The following is a 17,991-nucleotide window of genomic DNA, read 5'->3' as shown; positions in this document are numbered from 1 at the left end:
GAAGCTTTGCCCACGCGGCCGTAATGCTTAGGAAGGACAGTTGTGATTGCTTTTGATGTGATTCGTGTAGCAAGTTCAGTTCCTAGATTCTTGGGGACAAAGCAATGTTTCAGACGGGGAACCTGGGACCATGTGCTAGGGAGGGGCGTGCTGCAGACTCTTGCTGGGACCTTGGCTGTCCGGGGGGGCTGAGTACCTGGGACAACCTGTCAGGGCCAAAGCTGAGAGAAGGAATGACACTGGGCTTTGGGGCCCAGAGGAACACTTCTTTGGGAGGACCCTTTGACCCTCAAGCTCCAGCAGCTAGTGATGATTTGTGTTTGGGCCTTGAGAGACCAAAAGGAAAGCTTGGAGGACTCTGACACAGGAGTCAGATCAGGCTGGGGTTACTAGAATCTTCTGCGAAGGGGTCCTGATTAGAAGTAGGGATATCATGAGGAGCATTTGTTTTTAATAGGGGCTGCAGAGGCTGGAAAGTCCTGTGTCACCTCAGTGAGTGTGTGCGGGTGTGGCTTGGGCAGCCAGGCTGGTTTCTTTTCCCATTTCTTAAGCTGGGGTCCATATACCCTATGACTTCAGGGGGTCAGGCCCACGAACCCCTTGAAACTGAGAGTAAAATTGTGAGTGTATGAACATCGTGCAAAATTTCATGAATGTTCAGGTGAACACAATTTTCTGGACAAAGAGTTCATAATTTTCACCAGACTTTCAGAGGGTTCAATGATCCAAAACAGACTAAGACCATTGGTCTAACCCTCTCCTGGGTTTCTTTCTTCTTCTTTTAAGGTGGAAAGCAGTGACACGCCAAAGGACCCCCCGGTGACCTCCAAGTCCCCATCCATGGCCCAGGACTCCGGCCCCTCAGAGCTGTTACCCAATGGGGACTTGGAGAAGCGGAGTGAGCCCCAACCAGAGGAGGGGAGCCCCGCTGGGGGACAGAAGGGCGGGGCCCCAGCCGAAGGAGAGGGTGCAGCTGAGACCCCGTCCGAAGCCTCCAGAGCCGTGGAGAATGGCTGCTGCACCCCCAAGGATGGCCGAGGAGCCACCACAGAAGAAGGTGAGTCCCTGGCTCAAGGGGCCGCCTCTTTCGGGCTTGCCTGAGGGTTGGCTACTAGGGGCCTAGCAGAGGCTGGAAGCGTGGGCTGGGCATGGAAGCTGAAGGTCTCCTTGCCCGGGCTGTGCCCTGGAGGGAACTGGCTGGATGCAGCCTGCACACAGGTTTTATTTGGCCCACGTAGTGTTTTAAACATTTAAAAACATTAGTTGCCGATATTTAAAAATCAAGATATTTTACATAAAGATCTAGCTTTTTGGCTTCTCATGAAAACAAAACAAAACTAGATCTCTGGCAGCAGGGGGTTTGCATAATGCCAATGGTTGCTGGCCTGGGGTGATGGCTGCCTGTCCCCCCTACCACGTCCCTGCTGCCTCTCCCTACCCCCCAGGTTGGTTATGCACCTGTTTCCCTCAGCCCCACCTTGCCTGCAAGACCTGCGACTCTTAGGGATCCCTGTGTTTGTAGCCCCTGGCCTGGGTGCTTGAGGGCAGCAGACGCCTGTGTGGGCGATAAAAGCCCAGTGAGCCTTCCCCAGCACAGACGTCCTGAGCCCACCACAGTTTCGTTGACTGGACTAAACTGGTTGTGACAGAGTGGGGTGGGGGAGGGGCGGGTGGTCCAACCCAGGCCTCTTCCTCCCGGACTTCTTGGCCTAGCCCTGGAGTCCTGGAAAGTTGCCCACTTTTCTCTTTCAGGTTAAGCCAGCAATTTCAGGGCCAAGCGAGCTGTAAACATGTTAGTAATGAGCACAACTAGCATTTGTACAGGGCTTCACAGTTTACGAAGCACTTTCTCATACATTATCACATTGGATCCTCCCAGGACCCTGCCAGGTTGTTTTGCACATGTGCATTTTCATTTCAAAAAGTCTTCCTTCCAAGTGTGTACGATGGAATGAGGAAATTGATGAATTGGCATAACTCACTTTGCATGGATCCAAACATCATATTCTGGCAGGATTGGGAGCATCTCCAGAAAAGAGATTTCCAAATTTATTGAAAAATATCGTGCCTGCATTTATTATTCAGCTGATATTTATGGTGCTCCCGTGATGTGCAAAGCGCTTCCTGAGGTGCTCTGTGTTGATTGTTTTACTCCTCCAAGCAGTCTTCTCCAGGAGGTATTACTATCCCCGTTGTAAGGTGGGAAAAAAAATCGAGGCTTGACCAGATGAAGTGACTTGCTCGGGGACCCCAAGCCCGTACGTGGCAGATCCGGGATTTATTCCATCCTGGCTTCAGAGTCGTGTGCCCTTCCACTCGCCCCTTTATTCTGCAGTGGGGCACAGGAGGGCTGGCCCTGAGCTGACCAGAGCCCCTAGCCTCACCTGAGTGCCTCCTGGGATGTGTGCTGACACTTGGTGGCACTGTCCAAGGGGCCTGAGTGGTGTAAAACAGAGGAGGACAGGGGGAAGATACCATCCCGGTGAAACGCCCTGGTGTGCAAGAACAGAACCTGTCAGCCTTTCCTGCCACATGTGCTGGTCCCCAGAGGCAGGTCTTGGCTGACTCCCAGCTTCCTGGGACCCCACCACCAGTGGCACCCAGCCGCTGCCCAGGGCCCAGGCAGTGATCTGTGACTGGTAGGATGGAGCCATAGCTCCAAGCATGCTCTGCACCCTCGAGGGTTTGCTTTTGAATTGGGATTTCCCTGTCTGCATTTCTGTTTGTTCTCAGGAGCTCCTTCTTCAGTCAGTCAATGGGTGTTTACTAAACACCCCTTTGGTCTGTGCCAGGATCTGGGGAAACCCTCATGAACAAAAACCTAGTTCTTGCCCTCAAGGACCTCGTAGTCAGCTGGAGAGATAGACGTTAGTGAGAAACTCAACACTGAAAAAAGTGTGTGATTATACAGAGATAAGTTCCGTAGAAAATAAACATGGTTTTATGAGAAACTATACCAGAGGAACACAGCTGGCCTGGGCTGTTACACATAAGCTGAAGGATGAGCTAGGGTTCACCAGGTGAGGGGTGACACAGGGAGGGAGGGAGAACAAATATAAAGGCTCCCAGGTGGGCGGGAGCAGGGCACCCAGGGAGCTGACAGAAACCCACAGGGCTGGAGTGGAGATAGCAAGGGAGGAAGGTGAGCTGAGGGGAGAGCAGACGGGGCAGGGCAGGCTTTGAGGCCACCCTCCCAGGGGTGACATGATGTGCTTTGCATTTTGCCATCTGGATCCTGGAATGGAATGGTTGGAGGGGCCAGGAGGCAGGATGAGCAGTTAGGAGCTGCTGCAGGTATCTTCTGAGGGGAGGAGGGTGGCTCTGATGAACTAGGTGGCAGCAGACATGGAGAGAGATGGATGAGTGCCAAGGACATGAGGGGAAAAGGGAGGGATCGTTCAAGGGTGCCTCCTGCATTAGGCGGACCTTCCTCAGAATTTTAGTGCTGAGCATGGTGGGAAAAATGCTCCAAGTCTCCTTGATCTCCAAAATTTGGCCTCAGAGCACTCAGAGCAATTTGGCCGCAGCCATCCAGGCAGTGGAGATGTTGGCAGGGGTCAGAGCGGGTGGGATCCCTGAAGGCTACTGTGAGTTGCCCGATGCTGAGACTCATGAGGGGTGACCCGGAGGAGTGGGCAGTGGCCCACTGGAGGCTCAGCCATCGTTCCAGCAGCCAGCCATACAGAGCACATGCTCAGCTGCTTGATCCCCAGGAGGAAGGAGACGAAGGCCCCAGCAAGGAAGTGACGTGGCCATGGTCTCCTTTCAGTTCCCCTCATTCTGGGTCTCTTTTCAGGGGACTCCATCTGTCTTTCCTGGAACCCCTTTCGTGAGGTGCTATACAGGGAGAATGGAGGCCTTTAAGGCATGTTCCTTTGGCCTGGGCACCCTTCCGTGTGCACTGTGGGGGCCCCAGATCCTGCTAGAACAGCCAGGGGAAAGGAGGAGGAGCAGGGGAGATGATGAGTAATCAGGGCCAGAGCCACCTGGACAGGCAGGTGGTGGCCTTGGGCAGGCGCGTGCGCTCCTGCAGTCATGCCGCCGTGATGCTAACAGTCACGGTGGTGGTGTGGTTTGCTTTGACTGACTATTGACTGTGTGTTGAGTGCTCTGTATCCTCACTACTCACTGTGGTCCACGCATCACCTGAGAGGTTAGGAACGCAGACTCGCAGGCCCCACCCTAGGCCTCCTGAATCAGAATGTACCTGTTAAAGAGCTCCTCAGGGTTTCGATGCATAGTCAAGTTTGAGAAGCCCAGCTCTTTATGTATTCCCTTCTTTAATCTTTGTGATCATGCAAGGAGGACTCTTTTATCCCCATTTTTCAGATAGGGAGACTGAGGGTTCAGAGATTAGGTTACCTCCCCAAAGTAATACAACGAGTAAAGGACCAGATTAGGGTGAGCCCGGAGCTCCTCTCTCCTCAGACTGAGCACCTGCTATGGGGCAAGTGACTGCCCTCTGGGGCAAGCCTGGCCTCAGTCCTGGTTCATTTTAAAGGGAATTTGGGGGGCTCCCTGCTGAGCATAGTCTCAGACCAACAGGTAAGTGTTAGAAGCACCCTGGTCTCCACTGTCTCCAAGAGCTGAGATACCCTAGGGTCATGTCCAAGCCTGCCAGGCCACCCTGGAAGGCACACCGCCACCTGGCCCTGCCTGGGACCCTGGGTCCGGGCCAAGAGCAGATGGACTGGAGAGGGAGAGTTGAGAGCACAGCTGATCCCCCTTGACTCAGGACAAGTGCAGCAATCTGAGGCAGCCCAGTTTGTTGTTTTGCTTGCCCAAGTGTGTGTGTGATATCACACAAGCGGGCATGTGGCAGTTTGTCAGAGAGAAAATTCCAGAAGGAAGGCAGTTAGAGATTATATAAAGAAAAGTAATTCCGTTTTGGGGTGCATGGGGGGGCCTGAGAATGGGAAAGGGGGAACACCAGAGGGTGTAGTATCAAGTGAGCTGTCTTCTCAGCTCTAGTAGTAAGGCATTCCAATCCCCAGGGCCTCAGTTTCCCCATCGGCAATATGTAGGGGCTGGAGGAGTACTCCATCATCCTTATAGTTCCTTTCAGCGCTGATTTTCTTCTATTTGAATAAATAAGTGATTTCCCATAGATCAAATGCCACTGACGGTCCCCAGTAGAGAACGTGAGGGCCTATGGACCTCCTGGTGCAGCCTGATCCGAGGGCGGGTGCCCCCTTCTGGCAGCACAAAGCCTCGCCGGGTAGAACGTGCTGGTCGGAGGTGGGGGTGGAGGGGTGCGGAACTCTGGGAGGACGGAGGCCCCCGGCTGGTGGGGGGGGAGCCTCGCCCTAGGAGGCCGGAGGAAAAGTTGGGGAACTGGCAGTGGTGAGGCGAGAGGGCCTAATGGAAACACGGAGGAAGAGACAGAAAGTCTGTGTGAGACATACCTTGAAAGGCCTGTCATGTACAAGCGTCAGCGATTATACATGTGCCCTCCCACATGCCCCCGCGACAGACACACGCGCTTCCTCTCCCCCGCGCCCCTCAGCAGCCAGCTCGGCTCTTTGGGTGTGGCACCCCAAGTGTCGTCTCGGGTGTCCACGCATCCAGGGCGCCCCCCGCAGGTGCTTGCCCTGCCTTCCAGCTCCCCCAGGGCTCCCGTCCTGGCCGCTGTAATCCAGAACTGCCCTGGGCCCTGCCTGGGTGAGACACACGGCCCCAGGTCTTCTCTGGTGAGAGGGAGGGAAAGAAACATCCTCTCCGCGGCTGAGGATTCAGAGGCCTTCAGTGCTGTGGCTGGTTTCCGCTTCTGAGCCAGGAGATGAAGTAGGGGCTGTTTTTTCCGTTTTTTGGCTCTTTGTGTCCCCCTCCCCCAGCTACCCTGAGCCAGCCTTAGTGACCTTCCTGCTTTGAGCCCAAGCTCAGTACTCTTGGCCTCTGAGACGGGAGTTGTGGGGTGGCAGGTAAGAGGAAGACTCACTCCCCCTGAACTCCCGCGGGAAGCTCAGGAAGGCGCAGTTAACCCCACCCCGCGGCTAGGACAAGTGAGGACCCTGCGAGGACCAGGGTAGGAGGGCAGGGGTATTCTGGATGCATGTGGCTGCCCTGCTGCTTGGGGCGGGGAGACGGACAGGATGAGGGTAAGGCTCTCCCAGATCAGCGATGCTGGGGCTTCTGCCCCCAGGGGAGCCCCCCCCAACTGGAATCAGGGCTCATTTGAGGAATTGTGGGGAGGAAGACCAGGAAAATGCTGCCTTCTGCAAGGGGAACAAAACTAACGTTTACTGAGCACCCACTATATGCCAAGCCCCATTCCAGGCATTTAATGTTTCCGTGAACCTAAAGATTTTAGAAGGGTATCTGCCATGATTCAGTGAGGAGGCAGGCTAGGAGAGGTTGCACAGGTCACGCGAAGACAGTTGGAATCCAAGTCTTCTAGAAGAAAGGCTGAGCTCAGGAACCTGAGAATGGGGTATAGAGGCAGACATTAATAATAGAACCACCATATTGAGAACTCCAGGAGGACCTTAGAAATCACCTCCAGCATCTCTATTTTCCAGATGAGTCTCATAGAGATGACATTGCTTCACTAGAGTCTTGCTCCAGTCACCCTGTGCCCCCCCCACCCCACCCCCAGGGCCCCACACATAGAAACGGATGCTCCCTCCCAGGGCCAGGGGAGGCTGTAGGTCTGGCCCCTCCTCTGAGAAGGGAGCTCTTTGACTAGGAGGAACTGAGTGGGGCTATTTCTAGACGACCCCTGTGTGTGCCTGAGACCGAGTTAATGGGCCGTGTGCCACAGCCCTGGCTTTTCTGTTGTCCAGATTCGGGCCTCCGACCCTGCTCCAGTCCCTGTTCTGCTCTGGCCATGCTCCACGTCCTCGGGGCCAGCGTGGCGCCTGGCACGTGGTGGGCCATCAGATTTGACACATGAACAACTACATGGTTGGAGGACCCCTGCCCCATGACAGGGACCCCAGGCACAAGGTGGGGGCCTCTGAGCCACTCCCGTAACTCTGCCGACAGTCCCTTTGTTCTTCCCTCTCCACAGGCAAAGAACAGAAGGAGACCAACATCGAATCCATGAAAATGGAGGCAAGTGTTTTCCTCAACCCCCAGGGGCTCTGTGGATCCTGATTCTAGGAGAAGAAAGCCACTGCTCTGACCACCTGTGGCGAGTGTGTGTGAGGGGAGCCTGAGGTGGCCCCTGTCCCCTTCTTTACATGCCCCTCTGTGAGGAGGAGAGGAAGTGGGTGTGGAGGTTGGAAGTCCTCCAAGGCAGCCATCTGGTCCCCCTCTGAGACCAAGCACTTCCCCTCCTGGTTTATGTCCCTGGGTCACCCCACCCCACTCCCTCACTTCTCTAGCCCAGACAGGGGTTTGCCCAGTACTTGCAGGGTTGACATCTCTGGCCAGGAGTTAGGGCTCCTGGGTTCTGTTTGAGGTGAGTGCCTCCTCAGTTTCCCCTCCAGGAGGAACAAACCCTGCAGTGGGGCTGCCAGTGCCCATCTTAATGCCAGTCTGTCTCTCTGTCGTTCTGTCCTAGGGCTCCCGGGGCCGGCTTCGGGGGGGCTTGGGCTGGGAGTCCAGCCTCCGCCAGCGGCCCATGCCGCGGCTCACCTTCCAGGCGGGGGACCCCTACTACATCAGCAAGCGCAAGCGGGACGAGTGGCTGGCACGCTGGAAAAGGGAGGTGAGGTGCCTTGTGGCCTGGGTCCCAGCCAGTCCCATAGTTCTGGAAAACCAGAAGTTAGCTTCAGCCACCCTCTGAGGCTGTTGGCAGGCCCTGGCTGAGCCTAAGTTTCCCCTTCAGGTTAACCTGCCGTACTTTCAGGGAACTGCTTAATCCCTAGGCAGTGACTTGCAACAAATGTTTATTGAATACTTCCCTGTGTATTAGGTAGTATACTAGGCTCTGTGCATATGTAATTCCTGCCTCGTGGAGTTGACATTCTGATGGGGGAGACAGACAGAAAACGAGTAAACAGGGGCTGACAAAGAGGATAACAGGCCTGCTCTGGGTGGGGAACGCAGAAGAGGCTTCTTGGAGGAGGTGGCATTTGAGACCTAAAGGAACGGAAGAGCTGGCTCTGTGAGGTGCGAGGGGAAGGGGTGGCGGAGAACGTTCTAGGCAGAGGAAATAGCACAAGCAGGGCCCTGGCGTTTTGGGCAGAATGAAAGACCAGTATGCCCAGAGTACAATGAGCAAGGGAGAAAGTGTGGTCAGTCGAGGCTGGGAGGGAAGCAGGGTTCTAATCGCACTTGCAGGTCCCGGCCCAAAGTGGGTTGAATTCTGAGTACGCTGGGAAGCCATTGAAGGTTTCTATGCAGAGTAACGATTTGATGCGGATTAAAAGGGCAGCAATGGAGACAAGACAGATCCAGGATGTATGTTGGAGATAGAATCAGTAGGGTTTGCTGATGGATGGAAGGCGTGGAGAAAGGGAAGGAACTGAGAGGCTCAAGGAAGACCTCCCTGAAGCCTGGTGATGGGCGTGTCAGTTCCTTGGATGGGGAAGACTTGGGAAGCATCGGCTTAGGATGCATGGAGGTCAAGTTCCAGGTGAGATGCTGAGGTGCCTGGAGCCTGGATGGAGGAGGTGCAGGCTGCAGACACAAAGGTGGGAAGGGTGTTGAGAGCAGAACCTGGGGCATTTAAGTCCATGGAAACTGATGAGCTGGGGCAGGGAGCAGGGGGTGGAGAAGCGAGGGGGAGGAGCGACAGGGCAAAGGCAGAGACCAAGGCCCAGGATCGTGTCCACAGAAACCCCAACATTTTTGGGCCTCGTAGAAAGGAGTGCCAGGCAGCGGGGCCTGAGAAGAAGCCAGGAGAAGAAGAGTGGGGTCTTAGGGAGTAGGTTTTCTGGTGAGAAGGGCCACCCAGCCCTGCGGAAGCTGAATTCGTTGAGACATACTCATTGCATTCTACATACTGGAGGTAGCTGGTGGCTTTTCTATGAGGAGCTTCTGTGGGGGTGGTGAGGTGGCTGGGAGCCAGTCTGTGGGGAGGAGGGGAGGGAGTGGAGACCGAAAGACCAAGGGACGACCAGTCCACCCAGCATGACTGGCCGGACTGCCCTTCTGTCTGTCTGATTAGTAGAGAGAAGGCATATGGATGGACCTATGGGCACCAGGAAGGGAGCTGAAAAGTGGTGAATTTCCACCACCTGGGGCGTTTCACGAGCATCCTCTTTTGCCTTTACCCCAGGCCTACAACGGAAGGTGTTATCCTGTTACATTGTGTGAGAGTTTACTCTAGAGAAAGTTCAAAACAACGTGGGGGTTTGGCGACTTGATTGTTTCAGTTCCTTCTGGATCCAGGAAGGCAGAGATTACTCTCCTGGAAAAGCCTGGAAAAGGGGCAGCCAGTCCAAGGTCTGGGAGGAGAGAGGGACTTGACCCTGAGCATTAAGTGTGGTCTTTGGGATGAAAATTGAGAACTGGGGCTATTGCCCTATCTGGTCAAGTGCCCCAACCACTGGAGGGGCACCCCTTGTGATGCATGGTGCTGTTTCTGCCCTCTCTTAGCCCTGGGGTCAGAAGCTAGACATAACTTTTCGACCTGCAGAAGCTTCTAGAAATTCTGTGGTCCTCAAACTGTGCTCCCTTGAAGAAGCAGTATGGGGGCTTGTCCTCAGTTGGATAAAAAAGGGGATCTTTTCTCAACCGCCAGGAAAATTAAGATAATAGATACATTTTCTCAATTTGAAGTTTTCTACTAAAATTTAAAAACTTGTTTATCAGGAACCTCTTTTAACACCCATAGAAGTAGAGAGAGTAGTATAATGAACGCCCATGAACATATCACTGAGTTTCAACATTCATCGAAAGCTTTTGTAGAAAAATCTTAAACCTTTGGCATCTGCTTTGCCACCCCCCAACCAATATAGGTAATCAATGCGTATTAACAGAAAAACTTCAGAAGTTTATTTGATTTATAAAATATTTTAGGTATGTGTCACTTGAGCTACAGAGACCTACCAACACAATGTCTTTTCTGCTGGTAAAATTGTTCCTCACTCATATGCTCTAACTAAAGATACCTGTAAGGAATTCCATGACTTGCAGTGCAAGTGTTAGAACTGTTGATCCCCCCTATTTTCAGATGAGGGGTCTGGCGCTGCCATTATATGTTGGCCACAAGCTCACACAGCACACAAGGAATGGACTGGAATGGAATTAGAATTCACGCTTCCTACTGCCACGTGGGGCCTGGCCCCAAGACCACACTTATCCCTCTGGGGCTCTGCTGGGGGGAAGGGGAAGGCTAGCGGCAGGTAACAAGAATGTTGGGGAAACATAGGTCGCTTTCAAGATTCCCTAGTGTCCCTTTTAGACTAGAGAGTAGTAACTGTCGCCATCAGGCTCGTTTTCTAAGTGGCTTACCAAGGAGAAAGAAATCCTTCCTCCCTTCACAGTCTCATCTTGGTTCTCAGGCATTTGACCCTTTCTTCTGAAACCGCCTCCTAAGGCCTTCCTGCCCTTGTCCCTGAGCTCTTCCCCATTTCCTCCAACTGCATCTCCTCAGCGTCCTCTTCTGCCCCTCATCTGTGGCATCCCCAGATCTCTGCCCCCACTCTCTGCCTGTTTTGAGCCCCTATGACCCACCCTCCTTCCCCAAAAGACGTCTCCCCTCCTGCTGTTTCCCAGGCAGTGTCACTTGAAGGTCCAGCCAGCATTTCCTGAACTCAGCAGGAGAAACCTGCTCATTAAAAGTTCCTGCAGGGCACCGTTCTGAGCTGACACCCAGTGCCCTCCATGTCTGAGCGCTGTGTAAGATCCTGGGGCTACTGGAAGCCTCGAGGACTCTTACTTGTCCCGCGATAGGATGAGGGTTCCGGGCACCTCAGGAAGAGCGTCACCTGAGGGGTCATCCACACCAGCAAGAGGTGGCTTTTGGCTTTTAAAGGATGAACTGGAATTTAGGGAGGGGGAGGAAGGGCATTGCAGGAAGGGGTGTTCAGCACCCACAAAGGTTCTGAGGCCCATCACTGCACGGCCTTTTCAGGAATGGAAGTTGGTGGTGGTGGAGCATTGGGAATGGGGGCTGAGAGCAGCAGGAAGGTGCCTGGGAACGGGGTGGGGCCGAGGCAGGGTATGAGGGCTGTGTGCCCTGCTGTGGGGCTCCTGCCAGACCCTGTCTATCCCTGCCCCTTCCCTGGTCCACAGGCCCAAATGTCTTCCTGGGCTTAATTTCCTTTCCCCTTGACCACCCTTGTCAGTCAGTCCGCAGTAATTTGGGTGAGGGCTACTCTTTACTTTTCCGTCCATCCCAGATAACCTACTTCCCAGGCTTTCCTCTCCCCTCCAAAATAAAATAAAACTTAAGAAGACTTAGAATATCACAAAAAATTTTATCACCACTTTGGGTGGTGAGCACACAATTGCATATATAGATGGATGATAAAGTTGTACACTTGAAATGTACATAATGTTATTGACCAACGTTAGCCCCAATAAACTTAATTTTTTAAAAAAAAAATCACAAAATGAAATTTAAAATCAGTGGATGAGGAAAATGAGGCATGTCTTCCTTCCCTGGGGCAGAAGTGGGAATTTCTGCGAGGGTTGGGAAGTTGTTGTCGCTGCACCTCTTAACTAATCCTTTTAAGGAGTCAACTCTGCTTCGATTATGACCAGGCCCTGCTCTAGAACCTGCAATGGCTCCCTATTGTTTCCCCTATCACATCAGAAATCCTCTGGCTGTTTCTCACTGTGACCTCCACAATCGCCCACCCCACTTCACTACCATTCTTTAATGTGAGGGACCTGTTTCCCCTTTATACTTGACATGCGTCTTCCTTTCTCCCTGCCTTTGTTCCTACTATGCTTTTCCCTATCCATTCAGGGTTGAGGCCAAGAGCTGCTGCCTCTTCCGTGAAGCTCTCTAGGATTTCTCTAGTTTACACTGACCTCCTCCTTTCTCTGCACCCCTGTAGCCCCTACTGATAATATTGTTGGACTTAGCACTCAATTTCATAGTGTATTTTTCACTATTTTTTATGTGTTAATCATGTCTTCCCCCGTTGTGCCCACCCTGGTACTGGGCAGGGAGAACAGGCTCAGTGAATACCGACCTACCTGTTGGTTGGCTAAGCAGTTAGGAGGTTGGTGAATAGGGGACTCTTTCTCAGAGAGCTTGGCCTTTGGATTTCCACCTTGACGGCTCGACCCTTGGTTTCCAGGGGTGCTGACTGGTTCATCTGGAGAATAGCCTGGGGCCAGGGGACCTATGTGGGCAGGCCCCCAGAGGCAGAGTGGTGCCCGGACTCGTCTCCACCCTGCGCTCCTGCTGTGCCCACTGGGTCTGCGCTGTGCTGGAGCAGAGGAGAGCCTTCTCGGTCCTGGAAGAGCTGGCCCAGGTTGGGCGGTGGGAGGGCAGAGGTGAGGCAATTTGTCCTCCTAAAGGAAGGCAAGTCCAGGGCTCCTCTTTCTATCAATGCTCAGAACAAGGGGACCCGAGGGAGTGCTTTAGGGGGTTTGGGAAGGGCTCCTCACAGGTGGTACTTCATTGGTCCTCCACACCCGAGGCAGAGGGTGCAGAGGCCAGCCGAGCAGTTGAAACAGTCATCCAGCCAGAAGGGCCATGGACTGTTTGTATCACTACTTAATGGTTTGTGGATTCAGCGGTAGCCCGTGATATTATGGCTCTCTCAGTAATCTCTTCACCCCAACCTGATTCTAAATTACTACAAGGCAATCAGGCTGATCTAGGAGCTGGTATCTTTCCTGGTTCCTAACCTGAAGAGAAGGACTCGTGCATCCTTACACTTCTTAGATGCTTTATACATATGAAATAATGATGATAAATAATCTGGTCTAAATATCATAGTCACCCCTCCCCTCCCATCCTTTCCCCTCCCCCAACCCACACTCAGATACAACCCCTCCCTTCCCTCCCTGCAGGCTGCCCAGCAGGTAGCAATACTTGACATTCCAGAAGGGAAGGGTGCCTTTGGAGGTTACTTCAAATGCTGACTCAGCCTCTTATTGGATGTGGGACCTTAGGCATCACTTAACCTCACCAAGCTGAGGTCCCTCCACTGTGGCTAGACTTGGCTGTACTCGGCTCTCGGCTCTCGCAGGCGTGTCTCAGCTCCAGCAAAGCATCACTCACCAGTTTGTTTTCTGCCTCTACCCACCCAGAGCTTGTTCAATGCTGGCACTCTGAGTACCTCTGCCCCCAGTGCTGGCATTCGGGAGGGACTAGATAAAGGTTTGCTGAATGAATAATTCTGATATCAGAGTTGTGTGGGTTAATAAGGTAATGCATAACATTTAAAGCTCCTAGCACAGGGCTAACATTTAGCAGGAGCTCAATCATTTTTTAAAATGATTTTAAATTACATAAGTTTTACGCAGATACATTCTTACTGTAAAAAACCCCGCCCCCCTCTCAATTTTAATTCCTCCACCAGAGGTACCTGATGCTATCAGTTTGGTGTACATATGACATGATTTTTTTCTATCCATCTATATGTGTGTGCGTAAATATATAATTGCTTTTTTCTTTCTTTTTTTTATGTAAGTGGAACTGCACTAGTTTCATTTTACAGCTTGGTTTTTCACTTACAGTAGGTCTGGGCAATCTAGCCATGTAATTATTGTTATATTTCTCCATATGGATTACCATGATTTTATTTAACCGTTCTCTTCTTGGTGGGCATTTGTGTTGTTTACAATATTTTACTGCGTAAGCGTTGCAGCAGTGAACATCCTTGGTCATGCCTCTTTGTGCATCTGTGTTTTTCTAGAAAGAGAAATGCTGGGTCGTAGGGAACATGTATTTTGCATTTTATAAAATCTGCCAAATTGCCCTCCAAAAAGAGCAGCGCCAGTTTATGCTCCCATAACAGGGTATGAGAAGACTCCCACCTTTGCCAACATCAATATTTTGCTAATCTAATGGGTGGGAAAAAAACAAACAAACGGTATCTTGTTATGATTTTAATTGGCATTTCCCAGATAATAAGTGAGGCTGGACATCTTTTCATATGTTTATTGGCCATTTGGGTTGCTGCTGCTTCTGTGAGCCGAGCAAATGTTGCTTCCTCTTGCTTATAACCCTGCAGTCTCAGCAGACTCTGCTTGCTGTCTGCCCTGGGAAGGATAGTCTGTGGCTGTCCAGAGGGTCCTCTCCTGCTGTGCTATATTCCATTTAGTAAGCCATCACTACACACCTAAGTAGGGGGCGTTGTGCTGGGGGCTTTGGGAATAGATGAATTAAGTGTGATCTCCTGGGCTTTACTACAGGAGACATGAGAAATGGCAATGCAAAGTAGACCATTAAGGACGACACCAAATTATTAGCCAGGGATGTGGGTGGCAGTTTAGGGTATTCTGACTGGCAGACATTCCTCATGTATGCACCATATATAAACTAAGGAAAACCTGAATGTTTGCAGGGTGGCCTCAAAAATAACATCAGCCTTTAAAGAAAGGATGCCATTTGGAGCAAGCATGACACGTATACTTTGCCAAGAGGTTGGGCACGTTTCAAAGGAACTCCTGTGACAGCCTGGAACCCATAGTGACATCTAGGGCTGTTGGCCTTTCGGATAGGCTGTGAAATTGTCATCATAGAAGCTCTCCATTTTCTCCCAAATAGATGGGCTGTTTGCACACTGGAGTGTTCACTTCATCTGGGAACACAGAGAGAAAAGCTCTCAGAACAACCCCCACTTTTTAGTGGTAAGAAAGCAAGCAGTGGGGAGGGTTATAGTAAATTGCCCAGGGTCCGGCATCTGGCCACAGCAAAGTCTGAACCACGCCAAAGGGGAAGGACTTTACCGAGCACCTGCTACATGCCAGGCATTGTGCCAAGAGCACTAACTTTCATCACAATCCTTAACTAGGATAAAGTTAATTCGTATTTCGGGACCCATAAAATGGAGGCCGCCCCAGTGGCCCGGCCCACATCACAGGCCCAAACCTAACTCACCTGCTGTTACGGGAAACACCTGTCAAGAAAACAACACAGACACCAATCACGGTCCTCCGATTCAGCTTTAGCTAGCTTACCTTACCCTAGAAAATAGGACCTGCTAGCCTTATAAGGAAATCCCCGACTTCCCAGCCAATCCAGCCTTGTTTCCGCGGCAGCTCTTCTAATGCCCTGTAAAACTCACTCTTGCCCAAAATCCCCCAGGAAGAATGTCCCACTGCTTGTGAGGCACTGTTCTCCCCCCAATCCATGGATTGTTCTCCCTTGAATAAAGACTATCAAACTCATTACTAAATTGGATTATTTTTGTCATTTGACAGACAGATGATCCGCAATTACTATTAAGAACTATTTTTATCCCTATTTTACTGTTAGGAATCTGAGATCCCGTCTAGCTAAGTAGGTAAGAGCCCCATGGAAATTCTTGTGGAGAGGCTACATGGGCAAAACTGGGCTTCAGATCTCATGCTGCTTCTGTTTTGCACCCAAATGATTCAACTAGAACTAAGTCTTTCTGGTTTTCAGTCTTGGCTTCTCCTGCAACTGAAGTATGGGGTTAGAAGAGAGGGGTGGGGCTGGCCCAGCACTCCAGCCACCCGCCGCCTCTCCTGGCTTCTGCAGCTATGGGTGTTCAGGCCGCTCCATTTTTGCCAGGTTTGGGTTCTTTATTTATTTATTTATTTTTAAATTTTTTTTAAAGATTTTATTGGGGAAGGGGAACAGGACTTTATTGGGGAACAGTGTGTAGTTCCAGGACTTTTTCCAAGTCAAGTTGTCGTCCTTTCAATCCTAATCGTGGAGGGCGCAGCTCGGCTCCAGGTCCAGTTGCCATTGTCAGTTGCAGGGGGCACAGCCCACTATCCCTTGCGGGAGTTGAACATGGCAACCTTGTGGTTGAGAGCCCACTGGCCCATGTGGGAATCGAACTGGCAGCCTTCGGAGTTAGGAGCACAGAGCTCTAACCACCTGAGCCACCGGGCTGGCCCCAGGTTTGGGTTCTTCAAAGCCCTTAGGACGGGTCCCCCTGCTCCACTCATTTGGTCCCGAGCCCTTACCCTTGAATTGTTGTTTTCTCATGATCATACGAGTATGTTTGATGTTGTGAGATTGGATTAACGGAATGTTGGAATGAGATTCAGGCGTCCTCAGTGCTGCTCTCAGTTTCTGCCCTTGATCAATTTCTCCTCTCTGCACTTTAGTTTCCTCATTTGTAATGTGATAGAAATAGTTTAGACAACTCCAGAGATCCTAGAATTTCATAATTTGGGGGGCAGAGGACTGGAATCAGGATCTGTAGCTCCCTTGGTCTCTTATATCCTATACTACCTTGTCCACAAACGCTAAGTTAAATATTTAGTGAATTCGCAGGCCTCACATATATGCCTCTCCTGGAGGCACATACATAAAGCATCCTTTCAAAGTTCTTAAAAAAAAAAAAATCATCAAATTCACTTTCAATGCTGGAGTGTAGTGTTCCTTTCCTCTTCACTGCTGTCCCATTTCCTTCTGTGTCGTTTTATGCCTGGATCAGAAAGCTGGGACACGATGCTCATCTTTACACACTAGACTTAGGCATGAGGGAGGGGCTTGAATTCATCACTGAAGAGGTGATGTTGTGAAGTGTGCCCATCCTCTGACACGCACAGCTTCCGGCCGCATTTTCTTAGCTTGGATTCACATCCCTGCTTCTGGCTTTGGTCCCCATCTACCTAGATCTGCCCCTTCCTGCTACTTTTCACTAATCACACAATCATTCGTTCATTATTTCAAAGAGTTGTCGAACCTTAACTGAGCACATACTTAAAGATTACCATGACACCCAAAGTGTCTGGGTGTCTACCGCCTTCCAACATTTTCTAGACACTACAGAAACAAATTTAAAGGAAAGTCAGAATCCCGCCCTGGGATGCCACCCTCCCCTGGGAGAGATAGGCATGTAAGTGTATAAATTGCGCTGCAACCCAGTAAGGGCCGTTGCAGAAATATGAGGAACGGGGCTCTGGGAGCAAATGACTAGTTTTGCCCCAGGACCTTGGGGAAGGCTTGCCTAAGAAGAGACGTCGTGCAGGCCCACCACAGGAACAGGAGTTTGCCTGATGGGGGCAGTGGGGAAGGGCATTGAGTGGGATCCTAAGGTACAGGTGGTCTAAGAAATCTCTGGGAGTTTGGAGTCTAGAGTGCCTCCAGATTTCTTGCATATTTAGTTCAACTTTTAGAAGCATTTTCATAGCACTTTCTAGGAGGCAGACAATGGAAAGATAGACTGGTGATGCTGTCTCTGCTTTGTTCTAAATACCAGACCATTTGTGAAGGAAACACCCCTGGGATGTTCAAGCTTCAGTTGGTCGGCCGGACTCTGGGACTTTGTTAAGGAGCCAATATACTAGATGAAGGAGTTAACAGACTTGAACTCAGTACTTACTAAATACACACAGCACTGTGCTGCTCCTGGAGGAGCCGGCTGGACACTGTCCTAGAGGCACAGGTTGCCTCGTGGAGGAGGCGGGAGTGTGTAGTGTTCACCCAGAGCCTCATCATCGGGTGGATGTGCTTCTGGCACAGACAGTGGTGAGCACAGAGGAGGGCCAGGGAACTCCCAGAAAGCTTCCTGGAGGAGGTGTCCTTTGAGAATTCCACTAGGGATAAATAAGGAAGGCATTTCAGGGAAAGGAACTAAGGGCAAAGAGAAGGAGGCATGAAACTTCTGGGTTTAGGGAACAGCAAGAGATCTCTAAGTAGGGTGTGAGAGTTGGGGAGGCTTCCTGTCGATGAGAAATGTCAGCTTCATTGTGCCGTCAGTGTGCAGTAGGGAACGGGAATGAGAGCACTGGAAGTGTATTATAGGACGATAACGCCGACAGCATTGTAAGGGGCCCAGAGAACGGACGTTTAGAGCAAGACCAGTGGGGGGCAATACCTTCGGCTTTGCTGAGGGCCAGGTCATGGGAGCTAGGCTTGATAGAATTGATAAAACTTGTCTCTGGTTGGAGGGAAGATAGAAACCTGCTGGTGTTTGGGGAATGGTGGAGGGTATCATTATGTGAGCTAGGGAATCCTGGAGGAAGAGCAGGTTTGGGCAGGAAGGTGGT

General features: G+C 51.4%; 1 protein-coding gene across 9 annotated transcripts in view; it reads left to right on the top strand.

The window, feature by feature from the left end:
• DNMT3A (DNA methyltransferase 3 alpha) overlaps window positions 1-17,991 on the top strand; it is a 118,987-nt gene that overhangs the window by 67,659 nt on the left and 33,337 nt on the right. For 7 of the 9 annotated variants that reach the window (XM_074331764.1, XM_074331765.1, XM_019712718.2 and 4 more), the window contains 3 exons: window positions 787-1,057; window positions 7,010-7,053; window positions 7,505-7,651. In XM_074331764.1, the coding sequence (XP_074187865.1) occupies window positions 787-1,057; window positions 7,010-7,053; window positions 7,505-7,651 (462 nt within the window). Of the gene's footprint in view, window positions 1-786; window positions 1,058-5,899; window positions 5,922-7,009; window positions 7,054-7,504; window positions 7,652-17,991 lie in introns of those variants that run through there. The other 2 variants (XM_074331767.1, XM_074331768.1) reach the window with 2 other exon arrangements.

Source organism: Rhinolophus sinicus, linkage group LG05 (genome assembly GCF_036562045.2).
Source record: "Rhinolophus sinicus isolate RSC01 linkage group LG05, ASM3656204v1, whole genome shotgun sequence".
In the NCBI taxonomy this organism is placed as follows: Eukaryota; Metazoa; Chordata; class Mammalia; order Chiroptera; family Rhinolophidae; genus Rhinolophus; species Rhinolophus sinicus.
Note: the sequence above shows the minus strand (reverse complement) of the source record. Positions and strands in the feature narration are given on the sequence as shown.